The 22,734-nt window shown below is 55.2% G+C and overlaps 1 protein-coding gene across 9 annotated transcripts in view; it reads left to right on the top strand.

Moving 5' to 3' along the window:
• The window catches only part of ANKHD1 (ankyrin repeat and KH domain containing 1), a 104,566-nt gene that overhangs the window by 60,026 nt on the left and 21,806 nt on the right, over positions 1-22,734 (top strand). For 8 of the 9 annotated variants that reach the window (XM_068168072.1, XM_068168074.1, XM_068168073.1 and 5 more), the window contains 11 exons: positions 5,079-5,822; positions 11,600-11,745; positions 12,999-13,110; positions 14,339-14,484; positions 14,856-14,998; positions 15,946-16,159; positions 18,021-18,196; positions 19,497-19,659; positions 20,543-20,638; positions 20,939-21,055; positions 22,479-22,653. In XM_068168072.1, coding sequence (XP_068024173.1) covers positions 5,079-5,822; positions 11,600-11,745; positions 12,999-13,110; positions 14,339-14,484; positions 14,856-14,998; positions 15,946-16,159; positions 18,021-18,196; positions 19,497-19,659; positions 20,543-20,638; positions 20,939-21,055; positions 22,479-22,653 — 2,232 coding nt within the window. The remainder of the gene's footprint in view (positions 1-5,078; positions 5,823-11,599; positions 11,746-12,998; positions 13,111-14,338; positions 14,485-14,855; positions 14,999-15,945; positions 16,160-18,020; positions 18,197-19,496; positions 19,660-20,542; positions 20,639-20,938; positions 21,056-22,478; positions 22,654-22,734) is intronic. The other variant, XM_068168080.1, reaches the window with a different exon arrangement.

A 22,734-nucleotide genomic window follows, 5' to 3' on the forward strand; every position in this document is an offset into this window, starting at 1 on the left:
CTACTGGGATCTGTGAGTGTCAGAGTTAGGTCTGGCTGGGTTTCAGCCCTGTGACTGTTGCCTGCTGGGTGCCATTGCCCCTGTCCCCTGCACAAGGCTGCAGGAGTGGGAGAGAGTGGCAGAAGTGCTGCATGGGCCACAGGAGGAGCATGGGGAGTGCAGACTTGGCACTCAGTGCCCCACAAGTCATCCTCTGTGTGTCCAAGAGAGTGGGGCAGGTCAGGCTCCCTGGGCTGGGGGTTTGGGGCCCAGGCACTGTGCTGTGTGCACAAACTGTGCCCAGGGGCTGCCCACTCCCCACCTTCTCAGGGCTGCATTCCTTGCAGCTGCACACAGAGTGCTCATGAGAGTTCAGCACTGAGCTCATCTCACTGCTGTTGATGAGAGTGGTGAATTGTAGCTGCAGACTGCAAATCTCAGCCTTTCTGACTAAAATCTGGTGTGTCAAGAGCCCCTGAAGTCCAAGGGTAGTGGACCAGCAGCTCTGTTAACAAAGCAGAGGTCTTGGGCTGGCTTTGTGCTTCCTGGCATCTACCTGTTGTCCTCTGAGGAGCAGCAGCCTGGGTCTGGGCTGGTTGGCTTTGTGGGTTTTGGAGGGGTGGTGTTGCTTTGGGCTTTGGTTTCCTTGCATTTGCCTTTGGGGTTTGGTTTCTGGGAGGGGGGAGGGAGGGAGGTTGCAGTTCTGGTTTGGGGTTTGTGTGGTGGTTGTTCAAGGGGGTTGGTTTGCTTCTAGGTAGACTTTGACAGACTCTTCCTTACCAGGACAAATGGAGAATCATAAAGACTCCTGCACTCAGCCCCAGCAGGGAAGATGTTATTTGAACCATGTTTTGTAGTTGAACTGCTGGGATGTGGAGCCCCTTCTGGTTTGTTCTCCCCATTTAACATGAGGGACATTCAACAACAGACAGTGGGGAGCTGCCAAGTCCCCAGGTGTTGATTTCATCAAGAGTGAAGTGCAACAGAACTGCTCTGGGGGGGCCTGAGATGAGAACCCAGCCAGCCAAGGTGCAGGCTGTGTTTAGAAACATCCTCAAGGGCACCCTGGATTGTCAAACCAGACCTTTGGCCTGGCTCATTCCTGTTGGTGTGCAGGGCAGTGTGGGGAGGACAGAGCCAGGCTCTGCTCAGGGATGTCCAGTGCCAGGCCAAGGGGCAGCAGGGGCAAGCTGGAGCAGAGGAGGTGCTGTGGGAAACCTTTGTCACTGTGGGGGTGCAGGAGCCCTGCAGCAGGCTGCCCAGGGGTTGTGGAGTCTCCTCTGGAAACAGTCAAAACCAACCTGGATGTGTTCCTGGGTGACCTGGCCTGGCAGGGGGGTTGGACTGGATGATCTCTGCAGGTCCCTTCCCACCCCTACCACTCTGAGATTCATCAGCTGGGACCTCCAGGGCATGAGGCAGAAATGTCCTCTCTCTTTCTTGCTTCTCAGACATTTCCTTGAAGGAAGCAGCTCAAGTCCCCAGGCTGGCAGGGGACAGTAGAGGGACCTGTCTGAGGTACAGCTGGAGAGTGCAAGGCTGCCATCTGGGTGCTGGCAAGGGCAGGCAGCAGACCTGATGGGAGTGGCACTGGGGGCAATGAGGTAGTTCTGAGGAGGTTTGGTTTGGGTTGCTAGCAGCTGAGCTGTGCTGCTTGGTTGGGTGTGCAAGGGTGTAACAGCTATTCCTCCTCTGGGAGAAGGAGGCATGCTATAGATTACAAGTCATGGCTAGAAGAGAGTCATAAGCACTAGGAATGAAATCCATCAGCCCTGTCCACAGACAGTAACCCTGGGAGGGGTGAGTGTCTTGTAAGCAGCTCTAAAGGAGAAGGTTTTAATGGCTTAGGAGACCCAGCTGAGGACTGCAAAGGAGAAGGTTGTCTTTCCAACCTCTTGCTCAGTGGCTGGGACCTTGGGGGTTACATGCAGCTAGGAGGCATTGAAGGCTGGGAATGGTGTCCTCCCTGCACGCTGTTGGGTGCTCAAGTGACAAGCAGGGCTGCCTGGGAGAGACTCCTCTGGATGGATGGACTCCTGCAGCTAAGGTTCTCATGAGATGACCTGCAGGGTAAGGGAGGAGTGCAGGAGGCTTCCACAGGAAACACTTCCCTCATTTCCTGCAGAGAAGAGAGAAACTGATGGGAAGTGTTTGTCTTGCACCTTGATACCCAGGTGGAACAAGGAAGGAAGGTGAGAGACTTGCATGGTTGAGTTGAGACCTGCTGCCAAGCCAGGAGGCAAGAAGGAAGTGCAGAGGCAGTGGAAGCACTGCCTGAGCATGTGGGGATGGGGTCAGGAAGCCAAGATGGGACTGAAACCAAACAGGCAAAGGATGCACAGAGTACCAAGCAGGGCTTCAAGAGGTGTGTCAGGTAGAAAAGGAAGGGGAAAGAAAGCAAGTGTCCATGCTGAGCAAGGATGGCAAGCTGCTAACCATGGACAAGCTGAGGGTGAGGTGGTTCTTACCTCAGTCTTCACTGGCAGCCCTCCTCTCACACCTCCCTGATCAATGGGCTGCAGTACAGGGGCCTGGAGGGTCAGAGCCCAAGCAACAGCAGTGCTTGGAGTAGTTCCTCATCTGGAACTGCTGAGCTGCTCAGCACAGGTGGGTGCAGAGGTTCCTGGAGGCTGTCCCAGCAGTGTTTGAGATCCTGGGCTTCAGTTCTCTGTGGTTTCCCTTAAGTCTGGACCTGCTCTGCTGTCCCCCCAGAGTCTGGTGAGGGCAGTCAGCAGTCAGCTGTCTCCCTTCTGCTTGAGTGTTCCTACTCTCTTTGCAGAGGAGACAATCCTCGTTCCAGGCACAATCCTGACCTTTATTTGCCTTTTCAGTTGGCTCTTCCAGGAGGGATTCATCTCCACCTGAGGTCTGTCTGTGTGCCTTCTCTCTCTGTAGCAATGCAGCAAGGCCACCTGAGAGTTGTTTCCTGGGTGAAGGATGGCACAGGGGCATGAATCTGTGCTGGGAAACTGAGTCTTTGCAAAGCTGGTGGCTGCTCTGGGGCTTGCTTCTTGCACCCAGATGTTCACCTGGCTGATGTTTAGGTAGCTTTATGAAGCCATGGTTCAAAATCAACCCAATTCCCCTCTTGATGGGTGGTTGGATGAGTCTCCTTTGCAAAGGTTTGAGTGGGGAAGGTTCTCTTGGGCTGCTGTGGTTTGGGGGGGGCTCTCTCTGCTTGGGTGGGGGTTTGAGCTGTTTGGTGTAGCAAGGTGAGCAAGTTAAAGCCTCTGAGGTAATAATGAAAACTTCAGCACTTCATAGAGTCCTGCCAGCAGGATTTGCCAGGAGGGCTCAGGGCTGGCTTTGGGAAAGCAGCCTCAGGGTGCTGAGAGGCAGAGAGCCCTCGGCAGCGCTGCCCTGCCTCGGGGTCCTCAGCAGGTGCCTGTCCAAGTTTGGGTTAAGGTCATCTTAGGGAGTGGAGCTGTGGCTCTGTCACTGGGGGGGGGGGGGGGGGACAAGCAGCCTGCTAGCTTTGACTCAGACCCTGTTCAGAAGGTGCTCAAGCTCCTGAGTCTCTGAGGGTTGCACTCTCAGGGCTCTCTGTCCTGCACAGCTGGCAGGCTGCAGCAGCTGGGGCAGCAGTGGTGCGGCTGGGACCCCGCTCCAGCTGTCGTCTTCTCTCCAGTGCAGGCTGCTGTGGCTCTGCTTGCAGCCCTGCTGCTGGGAGCTAGCCTCTGGAGAGCACTCTGATGGCTCTGCACCTCAGAACAGCTTTGGGAACTCAGTGAATGACTCCAGCCTCCTTGCTCTGCGTGCTGATTTCACTCTCCAGAGGCATCCTCAGGCGTGTCGGAGAGCAGAAAGCTTCCTGGTTGCTTAGGGTTCGAAGGGGGCTGTTTGCCAAGGGAGCAGAGGAGCAGCCCTGACACCTCCAGCTCTGTGCTTTGTCCTTCCCCTTGCCTCACCATCAGGAGAGCAGGGTTCACCCTTCTGTGCTTTGCCAGTTGTGCAGTCCTTGGTTGCAAAGAGTTTTTTGGTTTTGGTTGTGTTGGGGTTTTGGTTTGGTTCTTTGTTTTGCCTTCTGGTTTTGGTTTGATTTTGGTTGGTTTGGGGATTGCTTCTCTTTGGGGTTTTTGGTTTGGTTTTGGTTGGTTTGGGGATTGGTTCTCTGGGGTTTTGGTTTGGTTTTGGCTGGTTTGGGGATTGGTTCTCTTTGGTTTTTTGGTTGGGATTTTTGGTTGGGGTTTTTGGTTGGTTTGGGGATTGGTTCTCTTTGGGGGTTTTGGTTGGGGGTTTTGGTTTGGTTTTGGTTGGTTTGGGGATTGATTCTCTTTGGGTTTTTTTGGTTGGGGTTGTTTTTTTGGTTGGGGTTTTGGTTGGTTTGGGGATTGATTCTCGGGGTTTTGGTTTGGCTTTGGTTGGGTTTGGTTTGTTTTGGGATTGGTTCTCTAGGTTTTTTGGTTGGGGTTTTTGGTTTGGTTGGTTTGGGGATTGATTCTCTTTGGGGTTTTTGGTTGGGGTTGTTTTTTGGTTGGGGTTTTGGGGGTTTTTGTTTTGTTTCATTCTTGCTTTGGTTTGGGGATTGCTTCTCTTTGGGGTTTTTGGTTTGGTTTTGGTTGGTTTGGGGATTGCTTCTCTTTGGGGTTTTTGGTTTGGTTTTGGTTGGTTTGGGGATTGCTTCTCTTTGTTTTTTTTGGTTGGGGTTTTTGGTTTGGTTGGTTTGGGGATTGATTCTCTTTGGTTTTTTTTTGGTTGGGGTTGTTTTTTGGGGGGTTTGGGGGTTTTGTTTTGTTTCATTCTTGCTTTGGTTTAGGGATTGGTTCTCTTTGGGGTTTTTGGTTTGGTTTTGGTTGGTTTGGGGATTGGTTCTCTTTGGGTTTTTTGGTTGGGGTGTTTGGTTGGTTTGGGGATTGCTTCTCTTTGGGGTTTTTGGTTTGGTTTTGGTTGGTTTGGGGATTGATTCTCTTTGGTTTTGTTTTTTGGTTGGGGTTGTTTTTTTGGTTGGGGTTTTGGGGGTTTTGGTTTTCTTTCATCCTTGCTTTGGTTTTGTTGTTGTTTTTTAACGTTGCTGCTTTTCTTTTTCCTGTTGGTGGGGGAGAGGGAGGTTTGGGGAGTCTTCAGCATGGCATTTTTTCAAACATTTTTCATGTGCTTAGGTGCATCCAAGCAGAAGTCAAGTTCCCTGCAGGTAGCAGATAAGGACCTACTGCCACCTTTTCACCCATACCAGCCTTTGGAGTGCATAGTAGAAGAGACTGAAGGCAAGCTGAATGAACTTGGACAGAGAATTAGTGCCATTGAAAAAGCACAGCTTAAATCATTGGAATTAATCCAAGGTGAACCTTTAAATAAAGATAAGATTGAAGAACTTAAAAAGAACAGAGAAGAACAAGTACAGAAGAAGAAGAAAATATTGAAGGAGCTGCAGAAGGTGGAGAGGCAGTTGCAGATGAAAACCCAGCAGCAGTTTACCAAAGAATATTTGGAGACCAAAGGTCAGACAGACACACCACTGCCCCTGCAGCAGCAGTGCCCACTTCCAGGGGTCTTCCCAGAGGTGGAAGCTGATAAGGGTCTGCCAGAGGCTAACTTTTCAGGGTTACCTCAGGTTGACACAATCTTGTCTAAAGATGATGAGCACCACCAGTCTCCAGCACCTGCTGAACAAATAGAGTTTGTCCCCCTCCAGCCTTTGCCAGCACCGCAATGCCATTTCTCTGGTAACTTAGGTTATAATGGGACAGAGGCTCTTGAACTGCAGAAAGCATTAGGGAATCAGCAGCATGTAGGACAGCAGCAGCAGCTTGCTGGGCAGGGGCTCTTAGTGCAAGAAGCAGACGGATTAATGGTGGCCACTCCAGCCCAGACGCTTACCGACACTCTTGATGACCTCATCGCAGGTGGGTTGAGCAATGTGCCTGTTTTTGCCTTGATTTGTGTGCTCAGTTTCCCCTTCTCTCCTTCCCTCAACAACATCTTGGGCTTTGCCAGTTTGGGAGTACTTGCCTGAGAATGAAGTTCCTGATCAGTGCTGTTAACCCTAACGGTGCCTCCCCGTTCTAACCTCAGGCCTGAAAGCAGCTTGTTCCCAAAGGCAAAGCTTCCTGCACTGCAGACCTGGTTTAGCCCTTTTGGGCCTCATCTTTCTCGGTGCTGCTTGCAAAAGCCTTCTCATGAGTGATTCCTGGGGCCCATGAGGAAACCTGAAAGTGTGCCAGTTTGACACCTTCTGTAGAATCCTCTATGCAGGCTTAGGCCTCAGTGACATTCTTCAGTGTAGAAGCCATCTCCAGCAAAGACCAAACCAGTGTGTCCCTCTGCTGCTCAAGGTGTTGCTGTGCTTAAACACCACCTGAACTCAGCCCCTGACTGCTTCATTCTGTGATGGCTCCTGTTGTCAGAGCACCCTCTCAGCACTGGTTGCTGTACAGGAGCATCTGCTTGTTAGATAAGACATGGCAAAAGTGTGGCCTGGATGAGAAGCAAGAGTCCAAACATCCTCCTGTTGGTTGGGGATGGTGTGAAGAGGAGGGGAAATTCCCCCCCATCAGGTTGTGTGGCTCCCCCTGGGCAAGAAGAGCTGTTGCTGTGGGTGACTCTTGCATGGGTTTGCAGCTGGAGGTGTGTAGGATGTAGCCAGTGGGTTTGGGCTGTAGTTCGTTGGGCTTTCATGCAGTGTTTTGCAGCTGCTTTTTGCACCTCTCTGTGTCCCTCAGCCCTTTTCTTCCTCTCTTCCCTCTCCTCCTTCCCTTTGCAGTCACTGCCCTGTCCTTTTCAGTTCATCTCAAGGTTGTAGGAAGCACAGGAAGAGCTTTTGGCCAGGCATGCCTGTGAACTTAGAGTGGTGACTGCATCAGGCTCACGAATGTGGTGGGCTCTAACCTCCCAGGAAAACCACAGGCATGGTGCAGTGTGTGGCACCAGCTCCCTTCAGCTGTCCAGGGCAGTTGAGCTCTTCCCTTAGAGACAGCAGCTCCAAGTGCCTCCTTTTCTGGCTGCCCTTCCTCCTTCCCTCCCCCCTTCTCCCCTGCTCTTCAGAGTACTCAGCCAACATTGAAGCAGAAATGCAGGTTGATTGTTCTTGGGGCTTTATTGCTCAGGGTTTTGGGCAAGGGGAAGAACTTGCAGGGTTAATGCCAACCTACTCAACAAGGGCTTAGTCCCTGGAGTGGTTCCTCTTGTGAGGACTGAGCAGAGCCAGCACCTGACCCTGTACACCCTTCGATTGCTGGCAGCTGCACCTTGCATCCACAGTGGTCACTGCACCCAAGTGAAGAGCTGCTGCACTCGCAGAATCATTCAGGCTGGAAAAGATCTTGGGCTCAAGTCCAACCACTGATCCTCCTCCACAAAGCTCACCCCAGAACCCTCTCTGGAAGCACCAAGAGCTGTTTGCAAACTGCTTGCAGATGACCAGGAGAAGCTTTTCAAGATAACCCTGGACAGGCTTTGGTTTGTTGCCTTGAAACTGCCACCTGCCTTTGCTGAACCCTGAAAGGTGCCAGTGGGGCACCTCCCCTGGTCACAGGGGCCACTGGGGGGTGGCAGGGTTTGGGAGAGGCAGGAGTGTGGCTTTGTGCTGCTCACTGTTGGTATTGGGTCTGCTTCAGAAGAGCACAAAGCAGCTGTTAGGCTCAGTCAGCATTCTCCCTTCTGCTCCTGCTGCCCTTACCAGTGGCCATGTGAGAGGCCCCTCAGCTGAGCCTGCTGGTGAGGGAGAGCTTGCATGTGGACAGAGCCTCACTCACTCACTATGGCAGTGCACACAGATGGAGCATTTCTCCTTTGTTAGCAGCTAGCTGTTGAGGTGGTCAGGGTGCAAAGTGAGCAGTCAGTCCCTGGTAGCTGTGTCCCCAGGTCCCTTCTGTCATCAAACTCTGCAGAAGTGGTGGAGTAACCTTTGGGAGGCCTACAGGTGGGGCAGCTCTTTCCACTCCAGCCTGTCTTGGTTGTGGTGGAGTTTATCTGGGTGTGCTGAAGCACAGCTCCTGCAGTGAGCCCTGCCTTTGCAGGTGACTTCCCCCAGTCCCAGTTTCAATGGGGTTTGCAAAGGAGATGCAGGCATTGTGCAGCTCAGGGTGGGAAGGCCAGGAACTATTTTGCATCCAACAGGAGAGGACACTTTGGGTCTCAGATCTGGTTTCTGGAGGCATCTTGTCTGGGCTAGTTGGGGTTCCATTATGCATTCACTGTAGGCTGTTTCTCAGCTGGCACTACCTGAGCTGAGCCTCAGGGTCTTCAGGATGAGGAACTTCCTCCTGTTGCTGGGTTTTGTGCACAGCTGGAGTGTTTTCCTTCCTGTGTCTGCTGCTCAGCTTGTGTTTGTGGTCAGGAGGTGACATCTCTCTGTGCTTCTGCCTCTCCTGCAAGCCATGTTTTGAGACCCTGCTCTTTGGTTCTGAGGTGCTGGCTGTGTGTGGTCATACAGGACTGGGATGGTTTGGAAGGTCTGAAGTGACATCTGAGTCCCTGTGTTCAGGGTTGCTCTTTGGTTGTGGGGAACATCTGGAGCTGAGAGCTGGCAGCCCAGGTACAGTGCCCAAGGTGCCAAAGCCTTTGTGCTACTGAAGCTTCATGCAGAGGCTGCAAGACTGGTGATCATGCAGTGTTTGTTGGTCCTGCAGAGCCCAGGGAAGGAGGGAGTGGAATCCACATCCAGTGCTGCTGCCCAGCCCTGGCAGCAGTCAGGCAGATTCTGTTTCAGACTGCAGCTGCAGTCTCCTCTGGAGGTGCTTGCTCCACCTTCTGCCAGTGCCTGCAGACCTGTGCTGAGGTAGCACACCAGCTCTGGCTGCCTTTGGCTTTACTCCTGTTCCCTGGGATGTTTTTCCATGTCTCTGAGGAATCACCTTCAGGCTCTCAGTCACTCAGAGACAGTCCCCTTGGGCAGCTGCAGCCTGGGCTTCCTCTGTGCTTCTCCATCTTCAACTCCCTTGAGTTCCAAGGCCTGTGGGAGCATCCAGAAGCTATGTCACACAACAGGGGTTTCAGAAGTGTGAGGTCCACCTTCTGAAAGCTGAGTTTCACTTGATGGAATTGTTCTTGATCAGTGAGAAGCCAGAGCACCTCCTCAGCAGGAAGCCACCTGAGGGCTGGAGAGTTTGCCTCCCAGTTTGCCCAGAGGATGAAAGCTGCACACTGTTACAGCCCTGGGGTGCTGAAGGTGCTCATCCTGTGCCCTCCAGCCAGCCTTTCCCCTTGTGGACATGGGCAGTGCCAGTGGTGCTCTGCCCTGCTGAGCTGCAGCGCTTCGCTGGCCCTGTGTGAAGTGAGCTGGAAGCCTGGAGTGGGTGTGGTGGCACTGCTTCAGGGAGGTGGCACTGCTTCAGGGAGGTGGCACACCAGCAGTGTCACTGAGCTGCTGAAGACTGGCAAGGCATCCCCAGCTCCCTTGGGGCCAGTGTCAGGTTGATGAAGCCATCCATGAGGGCACAGTCTGGCTCCTCCTGGCAGAGGGAGGCAGGAGCAGAGGTGGCTCTCACCTTGTGTCCCCTTGGCAGGACAATCTCCTCTGCCTGCAGGAGATTCCCAAGAGGAGCAGCTGTCCTGTTCCCTGTAATTGAGGTTTCTAATCCCTCACTGGATCTGGGGAGACAGGAGTTAATGCCAGTTTCCTGCAGGGGTGTGTGCAGGGATGGTGGAAGCACTGCTGCAAGGTTAAGAATCTCTGTGTTGGACTGAGCTGAACCAGCCCTCTGAAACTGGAGGGGGAGGCTCCCAGATGCTTTGCTCCACAGGGGGTGAGGCTGCACGGGGCCAGCTTGCCAGACCCCCCAAGCAAACACACACTCACCTTCAGGATGCTCTTCAAAGTGTTTGTAGACTCAGTGGTTGGAGGGGTGCTGAATCAGTGGATGTTGGGAGACTGTTTGCTGTTAGGTTTTGGTTTAAACAAGAGTTTGGGGGATCAGTGCAGGGCTTCTCTGCCTTTCTCCTGCCCTCTGTGTGCTCTCTCCCACTGACATGGTTGTTCCTCTGAGTGCTCAGCACACACTCCTGTGGCTCAAGCACCTGAAGTATGCATGAAATACCTTGGACCTTTTATTCATGGCTGTGAAATGGGGAGAGCTGTGGAACCTGTACCAGCACTGAGCAGGTGACATTGAAGACCTTTAAAGTGGCTCAGGTTGAGCCCCTCTGTGCCCCTCTGCACTCTGTGTACAGCACATGTCTGGAGCTGGAAGGGCTGAGGGTGCTGAGCCAGTGTCTTTCAGGAGGCTGTAAGAGATAGACACAGGAGATTGATCTGATAGAAGAGAGAGAATTGATATGCTGCAGTCCTCCACAGGGGCATTTGGTGTAGTCCTTGAAGACCCAAGCAGTCTCTTGCCTTCAGTGCAGTGAGGGGCAGGCAGTGACTGTGCTGCATTAATGGAGGCTCATCTGCTGCTCTCAGGGGTGCTCCAGGGTGTGCAGATGAGGAGTGCCACTTCTGACCTGACAGCTTTCATCCAAGCCTGGGTGGCTGATGGGGGTGGCAGCTCTGCACTCAGCTGTGAGGCTTTCTTGCCTCACCCTGGCAGCCAAACCCTAGTGCTGGTTCCCCTGCGTGCCAGAGGGGATGCTCACAGAATCCACTGGGAAAGTTTCACCCTCTGGAGTGCCAGTGGCAGCCAGCCTGCCATGCTTCCAGACCCCTTTAAACCTGCCATGCCTACCCAGGCCTGCAGCTGGCTGAGTGGTGCTGGTGATCAGTGGTGAGCATCTTGGTAAGGCTCTGCCCTCTGAGGAGCTCCTGCTGTGCAGTTTGAGTTGGGAAGGTTGAGGTGGGGAAGGTGTAAAAATCTCTCTCAAAGGCATTGCAGGTTGGACTTCAGCCTTCAGCCTCCTGGAGTGCTTGAAGCAGTCAGGCCAAGGCAAAATGCTGCTGCTTGTTTCTTGCTTTCAGTGGGTTTAGGCTGCAGAAGAGCTGTGTGCTTTGAAGTCATCCAGACCAGGGCCTCCATCCTCAGCACAGTGCAGAAGAGTCACAAGCCAGCAGTGACCAAGGCTTGTCAGAGGCAGCTGCCTTGTTTGCACTCACTGCAGTTGAGGTGCACTTGTAGCTAGTCCATTCTTTCAAGCTCCAGGTCTGCAGGGTGAGATCTCTTGCAGGCTGTGACTCAGTGAGGAGGAGCTTTAGGAAGCACAGATAACATTCAGCTTGCTTGGTTTTGTTGGCTGCCCCCTCCTGTCTGCTTCCCCTCTGCCCTCCCTGGGTTGTTTTGACCCTGAGACCTGATCAGTGGTGTGTGCAGCCACGGGTCAGCCCCCACTGGAAGCCCTCTCTGGAGCCTAGGTGTGCAGCAGCCTTTAGGTGAAGGACTTGTGAGTTCCTGGGGGGGTCAGACCTGTGCTTTGCCTCCTTCGACCTAGCACACGACAGAGCTCTGATGGTGAAGGTTGCTGTGGGAGAGTGGCAGCCAATCATCTTCATAGTGGATGCTCATCTGCACACAGACTAATGCATACCATTCTTTCCAACTTAACACAGTTTGGAGGCAGTGCTCACAGTGTCTAACTGCCAGGCAGCTGCTTTGTGCAAGGCCTCAGCTTGCGTGGTCTAAGGACACTTGATCTCCTGTTCCCCCCTCCTGCTGTGTGCAGCTTAGACTGTTGCAGTTTGACAGGACTGAGTATTTCTCACTCTGAAGTGCCGGTGCCAAGAGCAGATGAACAATGCTGTGTTGCTTTTCAGCTGTGAACAGCAGAGTGCCCAGTGGCTCCAGCAGCTCCCTGCACACGGCCGAGCCCCCTGCGCCCGAGCCCTGCGCCCAGGCAGCCTGCGGAGTGCCCTCGCAGGCCATGCTCCCCATGTACCCCTCGGTCGACATCGACGCGCACGTGAGTCCGGGGGGCCTGCAGGGGGGGTTTGCTCTTGAGGGAGCTCTGAGAGGCAGGTAGCAGTGATTCAGGACTTGACACTGTCCCCTGGCCAAGCTGCCAGCCCCTGGCTTGGGCAGCAGCTCTCTGAGCTGGGTGAGGAACTGGCTGGAGGCTGAGCCCAGAGAGTGGTGCTGAATGGTGCCACAGCCAGCTGGCAGCCAGGCACCAGTGGTGTGCCCCAGGGAGCAGTGCTGGGCCCTGTGCTCTTTAACATCTTCATTGATGATCTGGAGGAGGGCATTGAGTCCATCAGCAGGAAATCTGACACCCAGCTGGGGGCAGGAGTTGAGCTGCTGGAGGGCAGAGAGGCTCTGCAGAGGGACCTGGACAGGCTGGGCAGATGGGCAGAGGCCAAGGGCAGGACATTGAACACATCCCAGTGCCAGGTGCTGCACATTGGCCACAGCAATCCCAGGCAGTGCTACAGGCTGGGGGCAGAGTGGTGGCTGAGAGCTGCCAGGCAGAGAGGGACCTGGGGGTGCTGGTCGATGGTAGGCTGAACATGAGCCTGCAGTGTGCCCAGGCAGCCAGGAGGGCCAAGGGCATCCTGGCCTGCATCAGGAACAGTGTGGCCAGCAGGAGCAGGGAGCTCATTCTGCCCCTGCACACTGCACTGGTTAGGCCACACCTGGAGTCCTGTGTCCAGTGCTGGGCCCCTCAGGTTAGGAAGGAGGTTGAGCTGCTGGAAGGAGTCCAGAGAAGGGCAACAAAGCTGGGGAGGGGTTTGGAGCACAGCCCTGTGAGGAGAGGCTGAGGGAGCTGGGGTTGCTTAGCCTGGAGAGGAGGAGGCTCAGGGGTGACCTTCTTGCTCTCTCCAACTCCCTGAAGGGAGGTTGTAGCCAGGCAGAGGTTGGTCTCTTGTCCCAGGCAGCCAGCACCAGAACAAGAGGACACAGTCTCAGGCTGCACCAGGGGTGGTTCAGGCTGGAGGGGAGGAGAAAGTTCTTCCCAGCCAGAGAGATTGGCCCTGGGGATGTGCTGCCTGGGGAGGTGGTGGAGTCCCCATCCCTGGAGGTGTTCAGGAGGAGACTTGCTGGGGTGCTGGGTGCCATGGGTTAGTTGTTTGGGTGGTGTTGGATTGGTTGCTGGGTTGGATGTGATGAGCTTGGAGGTCTCTTCCAACCTGGTCTATTCTATTCTAAGCATGCTAAGCCTCTCTTGAAGTGTCTTTCATTTCTGACTGTGTCTCTCCTCTCCTTCCCCCTGTGCAGACCGAGAGCAATCACGACACGGCTCTGACCCTGGCGTGCGCAGGGGGCCACGAGGAACTGGTGTCAGTGCTGATAGCACGCGGGGCCAACATCGAGCACAGGGACAAGAAGGGTAAGCTGAAGCCAGGGCACAGTGTGACCATCAGCTGCAGCTTGGAGCAGCAAATTGCCAACTGGGCTGGGGGGTTTTTTGCTGCACAAAATGTCTGAGGTTTGCAGAAATGCAGAGTTCCCTTCCTGCACTCCAGGCACAAGTCCTGGCCAGGTGAAGGCAGAGACTCTGGCTGCCTCCTAGCTGTGCAAGGGAGGGCTGCTGAGTGAAAGCAGAGACTCTGGCTGCCTCCTAGCTGTGCAAGGGAGGGCTGCTGAGTGGAGGCAGGGACTCTGGCTGCCTCCTAGCTGTGCAAGGGAGGGCTGCTGAGTCAAGGCAGGGACTCTGGCTGCCCTCTAGCTGTGCAAGGGAGGGCTTCTGAGTGAAGGCAGGGACTCTGGCTGCCTTCTAGCTGTGCAAGGGAGGGCTGCTGAGTGGAGGCAGGGACTCTGGCTGCCTCCTAGCTGTGCAAGGGAGAGCTTCTGAGTGAAGGCAGGGCCTCTGGCTGCCTCCTAGCTGTGCAAGGGAGGGCTGCTGAGTGGAGGCAGGGACTCTGGCTGCCTTCTAGCTGTGCAAGGGAGGGCTGCTGAGTGGAGGCAGGGACTCTGGCTGCCTTCTAGCTGTGCAAGGGAGGGCTGCTGAGTGGTGTCTTAAGTGGGTTTGTGAGATGTGGAGTGCTTTTGTCCCTCTGATTGACCTCCTGCAGAAGACCTCAGCCTGTCAGTCAGCAGCTCGTCAGAGTCAAACCTTGGCTGGCAAAGCTGGCAGGGAGCAGTTGTCAGGTTGTGATTCATGTGGTGCCCAATGGTAGAGGCAGCAAAGTCTCAGATCTTTTGGAGCTGAGTTAAAAACCCACCCTGCCACTCCTGGGAGCTGGCATTGATCAGTGCAGGTGAGCAGCATGCCTAGTGCAGGTGTGCTCACTTGATGGAGCTGTGTTAAGCAGGAGTGGAGAGCTGAGGCCCCTCTCAGAGAGAGGAGCTGCTCAGAACTTAACCCAAACTGCTGAGTGAAACCTTGGCAGGGCTTGCTTTTGAAGAGCCTTCCATTATATTGGGCTGGAGTTAGAGCCTTGATGTGTCAGGGCTAGGAAGGTTCTGAGCTGGTGGCTCACCCATCCCAGGGGACCTCCAGTTGAAGACGTGTCTGATCAATAGATGTCATTGGCCATTGACCCTTTGGTCTCTTCCCTCTCCTGAGTGCCTCTGAGGTTCTCCAGGGTTTGTTTAACACGAGCTCTCGTTCCCAGGGTTCACACCTCTGATTCTGGCTGCAACTGCTGGGCACGTTGGTGTGGTGGAGATCCTGCTGGACAAAGGTGGGGACATCGAGGCCCAGTCCGAGCGCACGAAGGATACTCCGCTCTCGCTGGCGTGCTCCGGCGGGCGCCAAGAGGTACAGGCCTCAGAGCTGGGGGCTGCAGTGGGGTTTGTTGTCCTTGGGTGGTTTGTGCTGTGACAAATCATCCTTTCTCTGGAAGGTTTTTAACCCCTCTAAGTGTAGCTGATTGCAGAGGTCTTTCTGCTTCCCAGGGGAAATGCAATTGATTGAGTTGGCCAAGGGGGCCAAGAGCATCCTGGCCTGCAGCAGGAGCAGGGAGCTCATCCTGCCCCTGTACTCTGCACTGCTTAGGCCTCACCTTGAGTCCTGTGTCCAGTTCTGGGCCCCTCAGGTTAGGAAGGAGGTTGACATGGTAACATCATTCTCCCTGCTGGGTAAGAGCAGAGCCCTGTGTGTGTCTCTCACTGTGTGTGCTGTCTTCCCAGGTGGTTGATCTGCTCTTGGCCCGGGGAGCTAACAAGGAGCACAGGAATGTGTCTGATTACACACCCCTGAGCCTTGCTGCATCTGGTGGCTATGTCAATATCATCAAGATTCTTCTCAATGCTGGGGCAGAGATTAACTCCAGGTAATGTGCTGTGCACACCAGGTGAGCTGCAGTGTGGCCCAGAGGCTCCATTGCTGGCTGTGCACTGAGGCACAGGTTGGAACCTCTGGTGCTCTCAGCCCCCCTGGCAGCCTTCTGCACTGCTGTTACCCTCTCTGCTCAGGGTAGTTCCATGCTTTGAAGTGGCTTTAACTGTCAGGAGCTTCACCTTCCTTGTGCCAGAAATCCCTACATTATTGTTGTGGCCTGCAAACCTCTCCCTCCCCTTGCCCTTTTCTGCCATTCTGGGCTCCAGCAGCCCAGGCTGCCCCAGGGCCCCAGCAGCCCCAGCTGCCTCTGGGCTCCAGCAGCCCCAGCTGCCTCTGGGCTCCAGCAGCCCGAGCTACCTCTGGGCCCCAGCAGCCCGAGCTGCCTCTGGGCTCCAGCAGCCCAGGCTGCCCCAGGGCTCCAGCAGCCAGAGCTGCCCCAGGGCTCCAGCAGCCAAATTATCTCCAGTGAAACCAAGCAGAGGAATCAGCCAAGGTGCTCACAGCAGCTCTGTGTGCAGATGCCTTCTGCAGGAAGGGGAACACACTTGCACAGCTCTCTCTTAAGCCTCCTCTCTTCACCTCAAGAATGCCTACATAGATTCTGGCCCCAGAGGAAGTCTGAGCTGTGCTAGGAGCATGCTGCTGCTGAAGGGCTCAGCTGCAGCCTTACCTTTTAGTGTGTGTAGCTGCTGTTGTGCAGTCATCTGAACTGAGCAGAGCAGGAATGCATCTCCCTTGCTCAGGACCTGCAGCTGTTCACTGCCTGTGGCTGCTCTGGTTCCTCCTAACCAGTACCTGCTATGGTTTCAGGCCACTGTCCCTGTTTGTGTGTGTGGGGTGCTCCTCCCTGGCTTCAAGGAAAGCCTTTTGTCCCTCCTGGGTGCCCTTGGGCTTCCCAGGGCGCTGCTCAGGCTGTGGGCACTGTCTCTGTCCCTGCAGGACTGGCAGCAAGCTGGGGATCTCCCCCCTGATGCTGGCTGCCATGAACGGCCACGTGCCTGCCGTGAAGCTGCTGCTGGACATGGGCTCCGACATCAACGCCCAGATCGAGACCAACCGCAACACAGCCCTCACCCTGGCCTGCTTCCAGGGCCGGGCAGAGGTGGTCAGCCTGCTCCTGGACAGGAAGGCCAACGTTGAGCACAGGGCAAAGGTGAGCCTGGGAGCTGCCTGTCCTTGCTGCTGGCTTCAGGAGAGTCATTCAGTGTCAGTGGCTCCATGGGCCAGGGGAGGCCAGGGACAAGCAGAGTCCCTCAGGGATCAGTCCTGGGACCAGGCTGCTTCAACATCCATGTGGGTGCCATGGGCAGTGGCACTGAGTGCAGCCTCAGCAGGTTTGCTGATGGCACCAAGCTGAGTGGGGCAGCAGACAGCTGGAGGGAAGGGATCCATCCAGAGGGAGCTGGGCAGGCTGGAGGGAAGGGATCCCTCCAGAGAGAGCTGGGCAGGCTGGAGGGAAGGGATCCAGCCAAAGGGAGCTGGGCAGGCTGGAGGGAAGGGATCCAGCCAAAGGGAGCTGGGCAGGCTGGAGGGAAGGGATCCAGCCAGAGGGAGCTGGGCAGGCTGGAGGGAAGGGATCCAGCCAGAGGGAGCTGGGCAGGCTGGAGGGAAGGGATCCCTCCAGAGGGAGCTGGGCAGGCTGGAGGGAAGGGATCCAGCCAGAGGGAGCTGGGCAGGCTGGAGGGAAGGGATCCAGCCAGAGGGAGCTGGACAGGCTGGAGGGAAGGGATCCATCCAGAGGGACCTGGGCAGGCTGCAGAGCTGGGCACAAGCCAACCTCAGGAGGTTCAACAAGACCAAGGGCAGGGTCCTGCAGCTGGGTGGAGGCAATCCCAGGCACAAATCCAGGCTGGAAAGCAGCCCTGAGGAGAGAGCCTTGGGGGTGCTGGGGGAGGAGAAGCTCACCAGGAGCTCTCAGTCTGCACTTGCAGCCCACAAAGCCAACCAGAGCCTGGGCTGCAGCAGGAGAAGTGTGGCCAGCAGGGCAAGGGAGGTGATTCTCCCCCTCTGCTCAGCTCTGGGCAGACCCCACCTGGAGTACTGCCTCCAGTTCTGGAGCCCCTATGACAAGAGGGATCTGGAGGTGCTGGAAGGTGTCCAGAGCAGGGCCAGGAGGATGAGCAGAGGGCTGGAGCTGCTCTGCTGTGAGGACAGACTGAAGGAGTTGGGGCTGTTCAGTCTGGAGAAGAGAAGGCTCCCAGGTGACCTCATTGTGGCCTTGCAGGATCTGCAGGGGGCTCCAGGAAGGCTGGGGAGGGACTGCTCAGGATCTCAGGCAGTGATAGGACTAGGGGGAATGGAATGAAGCTGGAGGTGGGGAGATTCAGGCTGGAGGTGAGGAGGAAGTTCTTCCCCATGAGAGTGGTGAGGCCCTGGAATGGGTTGTGCAGGGAGGTGGTTGGGGTCCCAGCCCTGGAGGTGTTTAAGGCCAGGCTGGATGAGGCTCTGGGCAGGCTGATCTAGTGTGGGGTGTCCCTGCCCATGGAACTGGCTGATCCTTGGGGTCCCTTCCAACCCTGACTGATTCTGTAATCTTACTTGGGCCCAGATGAGCTCAGTGCTGAGGGAGGCTGGGGAGGAGCTACACAGTCAGCTTGGAGCCTTTCTGCAGGGGCAGCTCTTGTGTCTTCCTTCAGCTCTGTTCTGAGCCCTGCTCTAGAGATCCTGCTGTCAACCTTGGGTTTTGCTGTTCAGACAGGGGTCTGGTGGTAGTCAGCAGGTCTCCTGGGTGTGTGTGAGTCCCAGCTCAGGGGCAGTTGGGCTTGGTGGGGCTGTGTTGGTTGGTTGGTGTTGGTGCTGTTAGTTCTGTGCAGTGTTCTGGTGTGTGTGGTGGGGTTGGTTTTTGGTCTGGGTCCTTTTGCCTACTTTTTTGAGGGGGACTGATTGAAGTTGGGCTCCCAAGCCACACATGAGCAGCTAAAGGAGCAAACCTGCTCTGCTGGTGTGGGAGCCATGCTTGTTGCCTGGGGCACACCGCAGGCCTTCACTCGCTGCACCTCCCTCTCTTGGCACAGACTGGTCTCACGCCCCTGATGGAAGCAGCTTCAGGAGGATATGCAGAAGTTGGAAGGGTTCTCCTTGATAAAGGAGCAGATGTGAATGCTCCACCTGTGCCTTCCTCAAGAGATACAGCTTTAACAATTGCAGCTGATAAGGGTCACTACAAGTTCTGTGAGCTCCTGATTAACCGGTGAGTCCGTCCTCTCCTGCGGCCCGTCGCTCGGTAGCTGCTGTGGTCAGGGTGCCCTGCTCTGTGGTGGCTGAGAGCTGCCAAGCAGAGAGGGACCTGGGGGTGTTGATTGACAGCTGCCTGAACAGGAGCCTGCAGTGTGCCCAGGGGGCCAAGAAGCCCAAGGGCATCCTGGCCTGCATCAGGAACAGTGTGGCCAGCAGGAGCAGGGAGGTCATTCTGCCCTGTGCTCTGCATTGGTTAGGCCACACCTGGAGTCCTGTGTCCAGTTCTGGGCCCCTCAGGTTAGGAAGGACATTGAGAGACTTGAAGGTGTCCAGAGAAGGGCAACAAAGCTGGGGAGGGGCCTTGAGCACAGCCCTGGGAGGAGAGGCTGAGGGAGCTGGGGTTGCTTAGCCTGGAGAGGAGGAGGCTCAGGGGAGACCTTCTTGCTCTCTACAACTCCCTGAAGGGAGGTTGTAGCCAGGTGGGGGTTGGTCTCCTCCCAGGCAACCAGCATCAGAACAAGAGGACACAGTCTCAGGCTGTGCCAGGGGAGGTTTAGGCTGGAGGTGAGGAGAAAGTTCTTCCCTGAGAGAGTTGTTGGCCATTGGGATGTGCTGCCCAGGGAGGTGGTGGAGTCCCCATCCCTGGAGGGGTTCAGGAGGGGACTGGATGTGGCACTTGGTGCCATGGTCTGGTCATGAGGGCTGTGGTGCCAGGTTGGACTCGATGATCCTCCAGGTCTCTTCCAGCCTTGGTCATGCTGTGAGGCTGTGATACAGCTGAGAGTGAAAAGGGAATAGTGAGCTTTGGAAGTAGGCTGTGGCATCTGCTCCCTGCTCTCCAGTGTTGTCCCAGAGCATCCTGCTGCTCCAGTGTTCATTAGGCTAATCAGGCAGCTGGGTCTGGGGTGGGCCAACAGCATCTGGCTCAGCTCTGTTGGCTATGCAGTTCCCACCTGAGCAATGCATTGCAGTCTGGCAACTCCTGCTGTCAGCTGTGGGACAGAGCCTGGGAGCAGCTCTCGAGCTCCTCAAGCATAGCTCCAGCTGGTGCTAAAATCCCAAGGGACTGCTTTGTCCTGTGAGGAGCTCCCACATGAGTGATGCAGGACCTGTGGTAGCTTCATAGGTGCAGTGCAGCAAGGCTCCCCCTAAGGGAGCTTTAACCCCCGGCGCCGTGCTGCCCCCCCGCGGCGCCGTGCTGCAACTGCAACTCAGCTTGCAAGGACAGAATCTCTCTCTAGCCCCTGGATTCCAGCCCTGCCCAGCCCCTTCCCTCTGACCTCTCCTGGTCTCACCTCTCTTCACTTCCTCAGAGGGGCTCACATCGATGTCAGGAACAAGAAGGGGAACACCCCCCTGTGGCTGGCGGCTAACGGAGGCCACTACGACGTGGTGCAGCTGCTGGTGCAGGCAGGAGCGGACGTGGATGCCGCGGACAACCGGAAGATCACCCCCCTCATGTCAGCCTTCCGCAAGGTAGGAGGCAGACCTCCCTTGGTCTTTCAGTGCTGGGTGCTCCTCTGAAGCCTGAAGGCTTGGTTTGGATGAGCAGAGGAGCTGCTGGGAAGGAGCTGTCTGTGTGTGAAGGGTGCAGGTGATCGCATTTGTGAGAGGTAGGAACCGTGCCATAAACCAGGTTAACTTCAGGCTTTCCACCTCGCCACTGTCCAAAAGCTCTTGCTGAGGGTTTCACTGTCCTGAGGCTGCCACAGTCCACTCTGAGCTTCTGCAGGCTGTGCTGCTTGAGGTGGTCCTGCTTTGGAGCTGTCTGTGGCAGCTGTCCTGATCAGTGACGAAAGGAAGAAGAGGGAAGATGTGAGCCCTCTCCAGGAGGAGACAGGGCACCTGCTCACACAGGATGTGGAGGAGGCTGAGGCACTCACTGACCTTTTTGCCTCAGTGGTAAGGGCTCCAACCACAGCATCCACACTGCAGGAGGCAAGGGCAGGGGCTGGGAGAAGGAAGATCTGCCCCCTGTGAGAGAGGACCAGGCCCAGGACCTGAAGGTGCACAAGTCCATGGGACCTGATGAGAGCCATCCATGGGGCCTGGGGGAACTGGCAGAGGCAAAGCCACTTTCCATCATATCTGTAAAGTCCTGGTGGAGTTCCCATGGACTGGAAAAGGGGAAACATCAGCCCCAGCTTCATAAAGGGATACAAGGAAGACCCAGGGTGCCTGGCAAGACAATGGAGCAGCTGTCAGCCCTGAGCAGTCGCTGCCTTGCTTCCCAAACAGCAGCTTGCCATAGCTGTTCCTGCTTGTCTTCTGTGTGGGCCTAAGAGATACCCAAGTTGTGTTTTGATGCTGAGTGCTGGCTGTGTGCAGGAGCTGAGGAGGATTTTCTTGGCTGTTCTAGGGGCATGTGAAGGTGGTTCAGTTCCTGGTGAAAGAGGTGAACCAGTTCCCCTCAGACATCGAGTGCATGCGCTACATAGCAACCATTACTGACAAGGTGAGTCCAGCTCTGGGGGAAGGCTCTGCCCCTTGCCTCAGCGAGGATACCCCCAGGAGCTCCTGAAACACAGGAGGAAAGGGACATGGAGGGGTTGAGTAGGTTTGGTTGGGAGGTTTGGGCATGGCTCCTTTATAACACAGCTTAGATGAAAGACAGGCAGGATGTAGAGGCTCCAGCTGGAGCTGTTGGTGTGGTGGTGAGAGAGGGAAGCTGAGCTCAGGTCTGTGGAGCAAGCCTCACTCTGAGCCTTCATTCTGCAGTTTATTGTGGAGGTGGTAAAACAAGTTTGTGTTTCAGGACCTGTTGAAGAAGTGCCACCAGTGTGTGGAGACAATTGTGAAGGCTAAGGACCAGCAGGCTGCAGAAGCAAACAAGAATGCAACCATACTGCTGAAGGAGCTGGACCTGGAAAAAGTGAGTGGCAAACTGCTGTTGCCTTGCTCTCCTAAGGCTGAGCTTCAGTCTGCTGCTCTCCAAACCCTTCTGCCTCATGCCAGCTCCACAGTGAAAGTGCTGGCTGGAGCAGAGTGTTGTGGGGCCTGAGGTTCAGGTTGTAACAGGAGAGGACTCCTGTTCCTGTGGCTGCTTTTAGGCTCCATTCCTGGGGTGTTGGCAGGTTCCTCTGGGATGAGTGGGACAGGGAGCAGCTCCTGGCTTTGGTTTTTAGCTCACTGACCTTCTGCTTGCTGCTGCTGCTTTCTGCTGTGCTTTTTCTGCAGTCAGCCTGAGGTGATGGTGCATTCTGTTAAACCCTTACCAACTCTCAACTCCTTATCTCAACCCAGAGCCTTTTGTGCTCCTTCCCTTCACTCCTGTGTTGCAGGGGAAATGCTCTGTTCCAATGGCACAGTAGCCAATTATTTGAACTCTATTTATTGATCTGTAGGCTCTTGGTGCTTCTTGGGACAGTAGCTCTTCAGCTGTGACTGTTTGTGCTTTCATCCTCCTAACATGCAAAAGCTGAGGCAGACACTGAGGATGTGACAAGTCAGAACTGGCTCCAGCCACCACATTCTCCTTTCTGGGGAGATCTTGGGCTTAACAGCAGCTCCCTTGTGTAGCAGCTCTGTTAGACTGCTTCAGTGCAGGTGAGGTGTGCAAAAGGGAGCCCTTCAGCCTCGTGGGTGCCAGGCCTGATGTGTTCTGGATACTGTGTCAGACCCAGTCCAGAAGCATTTTGTGCAGCTCCACTCAGTGTTACAAAGCAGAGCCTGCCAGCTGAGCTGAGCAGGTGGTGGGGAAACTCAGCTTCTCCCCCACTGGTGGCACTGAAGTGTCTCAGATGTAACATCTTGAGCACTCTCTGCTGGGCTCTCAATGGAGGCTGTCTCAGTTTCTGACAGACTGCTTCCAAATTAGTTTCTTTCTCCTTTCCCAGGCTGCTGACTTTTTAACCCCCATCAGTTCCTCTGCAAAGCTGCAGTGCAGCAGAGCTGACTTCCCTGTTGCCATCTGTTCAACAGCAGCAAGCAGGAAGGGAGCTTTTCTGTCCTGCAGTGTTTCTGCTCCTTGTGCAGGAGCACAAAGGAGGCTGTGAGAGGACTGAGTTGGTGATGAGAGCTCTTGCTGGCTTTCCAGGAGAGCTCTGGCTGTGCAGTACTTCAGGCTTGGTGGTGGCTTTAGCCCTCAGAAGCTTTGGGACCCACAGGTCCTGATGCTCTCTAAGAGGTGTGCCCAGGTTCTGAGTCAGGAATGATTCAGTATCTGACAAAGTCCTCCTTGTCCCTCCTGCCTCTCCTTTCTCCCTCTGCCCCAGATCTGTAGGGGAGTTCTGAACTCAAAATGTAACTTAGTGTGTCTGGAAAGTTAACAGCAGGGATTCTTTTCCCCTACACAGTCAAGGGAGGAGAGCAGAAAACAAGCTCTTGCAGCTAAAAGGGAGAAAAGGAAGGAAAAAAGGAAGAAGAAGAAAGAGGAACAGAAGAGAAAACAAGAGGAGGATGAAGAAAACAAGCCTAAAGAAACTCTGGAGCTGCAGGAGGATGATGATGATGAAGAGAATGATGATGAAGGTAAAGGACAAGTGTTTATGAGCAGTGTGGTTGGGGGGCTGCATTCTTTTAACCACATAGGTAGTGGAAGCTGTTTGAAAG

This window comes from Melanerpes formicivorus, unplaced genomic scaffold, assembly GCF_026170545.1.
Source record: "Melanerpes formicivorus ecotype bairdi unplaced genomic scaffold, bMelFor1.0.p_v2 SCAF_130, whole genome shotgun sequence".
NCBI lineage: Eukaryota > Metazoa > Chordata > Aves > Piciformes > Picidae > Melanerpes > Melanerpes formicivorus.